The 7883-nt window shown below is 37.4% G+C and overlaps 1 protein-coding gene across 1 annotated transcript; it reads left to right on the top strand.

Moving 5' to 3' along the window:
- Positions 1-5555: 5555 nt before the first annotated feature.
- On the top strand, positions 5556-6346 carry LOC141832873 (PTI1-like tyrosine-protein kinase At3g15890). Its single transcript, XM_074720235.1, has 3 exons — positions 5556-5699; positions 5778-5922; positions 6045-6346. The coding sequence occupies exons 1-3, from the start codon at positions 5644-5646 to the stop codon at positions 6309-6311; spliced, it is 468 nt and encodes a 155-aa protein (XP_074576336.1). The 5' UTR covers positions 5556-5643; the 3' UTR covers positions 6312-6346.
- Positions 6347-7883: the final 1537 nt, after the last annotated feature.

Below are 7883 nucleotides of genomic sequence, written 5' to 3'. Positions count from 1 at the left end.
CTACAACAAAAACAGTCATAGACATCGGTGGAAAACCGATGTCTATGAGAAAATCGACTGATGTCTATGAAGGCGTTGTAAAAGGTCTGACATTTTAGACATCGGTTTGTAACCGATGTAATACAACTCAACGACATCGGTTTGTAACCGATGTAAAACCGATGTAATATCACTCAACGACATCGGTTTCGCAACGGTGTAAAACCGATGTAATATCTGTTTAACATCAATTTTAACAACGGTTTTCGACCGATGTAATATCACAAGGACATCGGTTTTGCAACGGTGTAAAACCGATGTAATATATGTTTAACTCAACGACATCGGTTCTGCAACGGTGTAAAACCGATGTAATATCTGTTTAACATCAATTTTAGCAACGGTTTTCGACCGATGTAATATCACTTAACGACAACACTTCCAAACCGATGTCATTGAATCTAAAACTGTTGTAATAACACTTATTTTTTTATGTTGTTTGTAAATTATGATCGAGCAAGAGTACAAAAATATTATAAATTCACCCAACAAATCACAAATAGAAAAATACAGATATATTTAATCACCTCAATATTTACAAATAACCAAAAGTAACTAACACAATTATTCTTCTTGCAACATATTACACATTCCCTCAGCGTTTTCATCTCCAGAAGGATCACCTTCAGCCCCATCGTCCTCTTCCTGGTCTTTGCCATCTTGTTCATCATCATCGTCCTCATTTGAATCTCCAGCAAGGCTAAGTCAACGGCTAAGGTAGGGGATAATGCTCATCAGAAATCTCCACTTCCCCCGAAAGTCAGCCGGCCACCTGAACACGAGGGCTGCTAATTCTGACTATGGCAGTGATGTAATTCAGCTGCAATTTTGCTTCTTTTGTTTCAGACTGGTTTCCCCCAAGCGACCTGCTAAATCACATTATGATGCAGTAATATCTTAAATAAGAATAAAGATGAATTCTGCTAAATCACATTATGATGTAATTCTGCTAGGGATTTCTATGCTTAAGCATAAAGATGAAAAATCTTAAATAAGAATCAATAACGATTTAAGACTACAGATCATTTTTATCAAAACAAAAATTATATGCAAAAGTACACCAACTTGCCTCCAAATTCCTTTGTTGAATCCCAAAAAGAATTGCAAAAGTACTCCAACTCCCTTCTTATCCTGGAGATCAGATTGCATCTTGAGCCAATATACAAGGGGAACAAACACACAAGGGAGGTCACTGCAACTAGAAATACAAATTGCCAAATAAGGATAAAGCAGTTAAGTACCACAATGAATTAAAAATAAATGAATGAGCAAATGAATAAATAAATAACTGAATAAATGAAATCAACCAATAAATAAACAAATGCACAAAAGAATAAATGAATGACAGAATCAATGAATCAACCTCATTTTAATTATCACAAACATACAAACAACCAACTAACAATTCCATTACCATATTGTTACCATTTCAACAATCAAACTTGCCACATATAACATCTTGCAACCGGTTACAACCCCTTCCCAACAACTCATTAATAACACAAGTTCCCATTTTGTACCATGGTTTATCACAACACTTAATTCATGTGCAACAGACTAACAACCATTCAAACATAAACAACCAAATAAACCTTGAATTCACAAACTTCATGCATTCACATAATTCAACATAATTCATCGAAACCCAACCAACTTCTTGTTATCAGAAACAATCAACACACAATAATGAACAAGGTTAGAATTAGTGTTAGAAATTAGAATTAGAGTTAGGAATTAGAGTTAAGGTCAATGTTAGGAATTAGGGTTAAGATTAGAACAACGTTAGGAATTAAAGTTAGAAATTAGAGCATATTTACATATTTACATGTTTCATGGGGGTTTTGGGTTTTAACAGCTAACAACATCAAAGCTAACAACATCAAAGCTAACAACAGAATAAGAAAACTAAAGAAAAACAGAGATGGAGGAAATTAGGGTTTTCTTCCCTCTTCGGATTGGCACGGGACAAAGCTTCAGCAATTCTGATCGATAGCACCAAAGGGACGGCGATGCGCGCTGGAGAATCCACTGACAGTAGCAAGGTCGGAGAAGATACAGGCGACGGACTCCTCCTCTGCCCTCTGTTTGGCTGCAATCCAGCAAACCAAAATCAGAGAAACGAAAAGAAAGCCCTTACCTTGCAGTCTTCGGTGAAGGATGATGTGTGAAGCTGCTGTCTGGAAACGGCAAAATGCCTGCTGTCCCCGTTTCGGAAACGTTTCCACGGATGGAAACTTACCAGAAATGGCGTAGCGGCATCGGCGTAGGCGGCGTGACCTCCTCTGCACGGTCCCGGACGGCGCCGGCGCGACCTCCTCTGCACGGTCCCGGACGGCGCCGCGGAGGTGCGGAGCCACCCTGTGACAGCGCTGGCGCTAGCCGGAGCCCCGGGGCCCTAACTTAATTGTCATAGGTTTTCCGGCACTAGATCGCACCGAGATGCCGTTCCGACACCAGTCGGCGGAGAGGAGATGGAAAGAAAGAAAGGGAGCGGCGAGATCTTACCTGGACGGCGAGTGCGGCGACGAGTGCAGCAGCGACGAGGGGGAGAAGCGCGGCGGCGATGATAGACAGGAGAAGGGTGAAAAGGGCGATCGGGAAAATGTAAAACCTAAGCTGTTAAAATATATATAACTTATATTTTATATAGTTAAAATATAATAATCTATTATATATAAATATATAACACTATAACAGTTTATATATATATATATATATATATATATATATATATATATATATATATATAAAAATTATATATATATATATATAAATTAATTTTAAATCCAATATCCTTTAATCAATAATATCCTTTAAATATTATAGTGAATCCGATCCAAGTTTGATTTTGGAAGCGCGTAGTGGAAGATATATTTGGAGGGAGAGACGGAAAGAAAAAACGAAAATATACAACGGTTTTAAAGGTTTTCAAACCGTTGTCGTAGTCTTCAAAAACCGTTGTTAAAAGCGCACATAGACAACGGTTTAAAACCGTTGTTGTATCCTCAAAAAACTGTTGTCGTAGTCTCCAATCAACCTCTCAAAGACAACGAAAATATACAACGGTTTTAAACCGTTGTCGTAGCTTCAAAAACCGTTGTTGAAAGCGCAAATAGACATCGGTTTTAAAATGTTGTTATAGCTTCCAAAACCGTTGTTGAAAGCGCAAATAGACAACGGTTTTCAAACCGTTGTCGTAGTCTTCAAAAACCGTTGTTGAAAGCGCACATAGACAACGGTTTAAAACCGTTGTTGTATTTAAAACCGTCTCAAAAAACTGTTGTCGTAGTCTCCAATCAACCTCTCAAAGACAACGAAAATATACAACGGTTTTAAATTGTTGTTATAGCTTCCAAAACCGTTGTTGAAAGCGCAAATAGACATCGGTTTTAAAATGTTGTTATAGCTTCCAAAACCGTTGTTGAAAGCGCAAATAGACAACGGTTTTTAAACCGTTGTCATAGTCTTCAAAAACCGTTGTTGAAAGCGCACATAGACATCGGTTTTTAAAACCGTTGTTGTAGCCTCCAAAAATCGTTGTCGTAGGTTCTAACCGATGTCTCAAAGACATCGGTTTTTGTTAAAACCGTTGTTAAAAAGTAAAAGACATCGGTTTTGACATAAAACCGATGTCTTTTGAGTGTTGTTAAAGACCGATTTTCTTGTAGTGTGTTTTCTAGAATAAATTATTATTCTATAAAATTTTAATTTTTCGTTATGCCATGTATATAAATTGTATCTTACATGCGTGTATTGCGACTGTTGTAAAAATTAGTTATAATTATTATTTTTCCTTCTACTATGCATATTTGTGAAATGTGTAAACACGCGTAACGTACCGAGACGAACCTAATAACAGAATGCACATGAGTCTACACAAGCAGCCAAGCGACTAACCAACCCTGCAGTTGGCCACACAGTTAGTCCCACGATCGGCCTCCCGCAACCAGCCCCACAGTCGGCCTCATGTGACCGATCTCCCGCCCTGCCCCGTGCCTTCCCTCATAGCTAGCTCTATGACTGCCTCACGACTGACCCCCGCGGGCAGCCTCACAGCTAACCCCAGGACCAACCCTGCGCTCAGCCCCGCGGCAACAAGAGGAGAGAGGAGAGGAGAGAAGAAAGGAGACACTTATTGGGCCCAAAGAGGAGATCATGCTATGGTTGGTGGGGAGATCATTCCCTGGCTAGAGAGGAAATTACATCGAAGATCGGAGGGGTTTGGAATAAAATTAGGATTGGGGGCGAGGGAGGGACGCATTGGGACAGGTCTTGGGATTTTAGGGCTAAAGGTTCGGTCGCTAACTTGGTTGCTAATTTTACGACCAAACCAAAGTTTGATTGCTAAGTTGGCGATTTGGTTCAGGCGTTAAATATAATTTAAGTGTAGTGATCGAATCATAGTTCAGTTGCTAAAAAGTGATCGAATCCACGTTCAATCGTTAATTTAGCAATCAAATCATATTTCGATCGTTAAATAGTGGTCATTTATTTCATCACATTAAAGTCCATAGTTATATATCAATCAAAATAATATTTTAATTGTTATTTTAATGACCGAATTATAATCCATTGTTAATTTATTCATCATTATTTATTTCAGGATATTCTACAGGGATAGTGGTAGCTAGAGTTGAATTAATTCTAACTTAGTGTATCGCACCATTAATTAATTAATGATCTCAACCATTTCAATTATTAACTGGCCAGCAAAATACCTAATTGACTAATCTTAATTAAACACGAGAAAACTTTGTACCATTCATTAATCAAACCATCTATCTCTTAGTTCATTTGTAAGAATTTTCTTCCAAAGGGGGAACGAAAAGGATGCTGGGCATCTGGCAAGATTGTATGTGCTTCCATTCATTCGATGGAAAACTTCAAACCATCTATCTCTTAGTTCATTCAATAATAATATTGAATTAACGTGCAGAAGAAATTATCAGAATAAAATAACTTGGCCATTTATTTAATTTGTTCGTTCCCTTTCAGCATAAAAAACTCTCACCGTTTGGCACTGAAAAACGACAAATGGAGGTGTAAAATTAGTGGTGGCATCTTCGCCGCAGAAGATCCTTCGCCGCCATTGACTTCCAACATAATTCGCCATCTTTTTTGACATTATATTCATATCTGTGGGGTAACATTATTTTGTACTCCGGTTCAATACTACGTGACTTGGTGTCTACATACGACTTCTCTATTAATTAATTCATCTCAGTTTGCCCCCTTCTTCATTTATCATAGTTAATAAGAAAATGCTTCATGCACCAAAGAAAGAAAAAAAAAATAGAAGAGCGCAGATAAGTCAATACATCTTCATATGTGAAGAGTGAAGATTCCGCAATCAAACAAAAGACGACGTTACGGCATGCAGACTGATTGAATTATTTGATTGCAGAAGAAGGTTAAAAGTCAAAAACAAATGCTCAACGAGAGCAAAGAACAAGGACATGAGCTAGAAAGCAACGCTCTGTGAGATCATTGCGTGCGCACTCTGCCTCTCCTGCATTCCTAAATCTTAGCTTCTATTCCCTTCATCGTCTCGTCTTTATTCACTTTCCACTCCGCCAGTACATTAAATTACGTTATTAATATATAATGATTCAGAGATGCATCCTCTGTTTCTCTCCGGAGAAGCAGGAAACAGCACAGAGGTAACGTATTATCTTCATCGATATATTTCAACAATTTCAATTAACTCAAAATTAAGCGAAGAAATTTGTGTCGATTAGGTTGAGGAAGAAACATGATTATCCATGGGAAATCTACTCCTTGAGGGACCTGATGCTTGCGACCAGAAACTTCCACGTGGAGAACAAGCTCGGAGAGGGTGGGTTCGGCGCAGTTTATCGGGGAGTAACTCATAAAGGAGAAGAGGCAAGTATTTTATATCTAATTTTCTTTCATCTTTCCCATTAATTTTTATCTTTTGTGTGTGTGTATGTGTTTTGGGAGGGATTAATTATATTAACTTATGGATTGACTGTTTTATGTATTAGATTGCCGTGAAGAGGCTGAAGTCGATGACGGCGAAGGCGGAGATGGAGTTCGCGGTGGAGGTGGAGGTGTTGGGGAGGGTGCGGCACAAGAACCTGCTGAGTTTGAGGGGGTTCCACGCCGGCGGCGAAGAGAGGTTGATCGTGTATGATTATATGCCCAACCATAGCCTGCTCTGCCACCTGCACGGGGGCCGTTCCGGTGAGCTCCTGTTGGATTGGCCGAGGAGGATGCAAATCGCCATCGGAGCCGCCGAAGGACTAGCGTGAGTATCTTCCAAAACATACTCTCAATTCTTTTTCTTTTTTTTTTATCTTGCACAAAGAGCATTTTTTTTCTCTCTTTATATCTAAAATATTCAAGAATTAAATTCTTTTCTTGTCTAATTATTTAATAGTTTATACTAAGTCATTTAGGAAGAAAATTTATCAGTGGAATAAAGAAAACTAGCTAGAGGTAATTTTTTTTTTGAGTATAAATCAAATATCAAAAAGTTTTAAAAAGCTTGATATTATTTTACTGAGGCTTTTTAAATTTTTCTGAAAAGTATGAAGCAGATCTTATCATAAGGGACTAATAATCTCTTTTTTTTTTTGGATGTTTCACAACCTGTTTAAGTCAGCAAAGAAAACAAATAATAGGAAGTCAAGAAAGGTAAAAAATAGTAGTAACTTCTACCTTCTTTTCATTTGAAAGAGCAAGTGACTTTCCTTTGACAGTTTGCTCTTTCTCAACCAACGCATTCAAAGACAACATTGCACCTTTGAATTTAGGGAGACTTCCTCTTATCTAGGAATTTGTAAACCACCGCACTCTCATTACCTAGGAGCTCTCTCTTGACTTAGGACTTCGATGAATGTATGACACCTTTCTATAGGATCATGTGTTAAGATAGGATGTCTTCGGGGCATAGTTGAGTTGATTACAATGAAACAGAGTTGCTGAAGTGGGCAAGGGTTGAATCTCGATAAAGCCGAGGTAATGCCCTCCTCCATCGTGATCAACTACAGCTTCTCGATTTACCTCTTCACAGATGGTCGTGAGGCCGACCATGTGGAGATATTAAGGTGGCGGATTCTACCTTTTACTGAAATATATCGAGATAGGATGAATAGGCACATGTAATTTGTCTTTCAATTCATACGATCTTACTTTTCTATAATATGTCAGTATGCAATGAAAATTTAGAAAAATAACCAAACATAAAGCACAAGTATAAAAAGGCAAACCAATTTATGTGGTTTAAAACACTTGATTCCTACTCCATAATTTATGATCTATCAATGGATCACTCTCAATAACACCATTATATTTTCTTATCTTTAAACACCCTTTAGAAATGAAGAAACATCTTACAATCTTATTCTTTTACAACCAATATGAGACACTACAAGAGTACACATAAAAACAATAATACAATGTGATTGAAAATTATAAAAATGAAAAAGAATTTGTTTGTATGCTATTTAATCTCTATATGTTGCTAAGGAGTGCCTTAAAATACAACACTCTCCCTAGAACCAAACACAAGAATTATTTTTGAAATCTTCATGAGGTCAACTTATATAATCCTTTTATTAACAAAGCATTAGTTAATTATTTGTTGTTAATTAATTGACTACTCACTAATTACTAGTTGACTCCTTCATGACATGTGGTTGTTTCATTTGAAATTGATTCATTAGTCAATTTCTTGCCTACCATTAGTCAGTTGAACTAGATAAACTTTCGACTACATCCTCTACTATAATTGTCCATTGTATCATGAATCGATTGCTAATTTAACATCAATCAACTGTTATGTACTAATCAATTATTTAGCCAATTGACCTCCAAATAAA

This window comes from Curcuma longa, chromosome 8 (assembly GCF_044706935.1).
Source record: "Curcuma longa cultivar G26 ecotype Majalengka, Jawa Barat chromosome 8, ITB_CL_G26_1.1, whole genome shotgun sequence".
Classification (NCBI taxonomy): domain Eukaryota; kingdom Viridiplantae; phylum Streptophyta; class Magnoliopsida; order Zingiberales; family Zingiberaceae; genus Curcuma; species Curcuma longa.
Note: the sequence above shows the minus strand (reverse complement) of the source record. Positions and strands in the feature narration are given on the sequence as shown.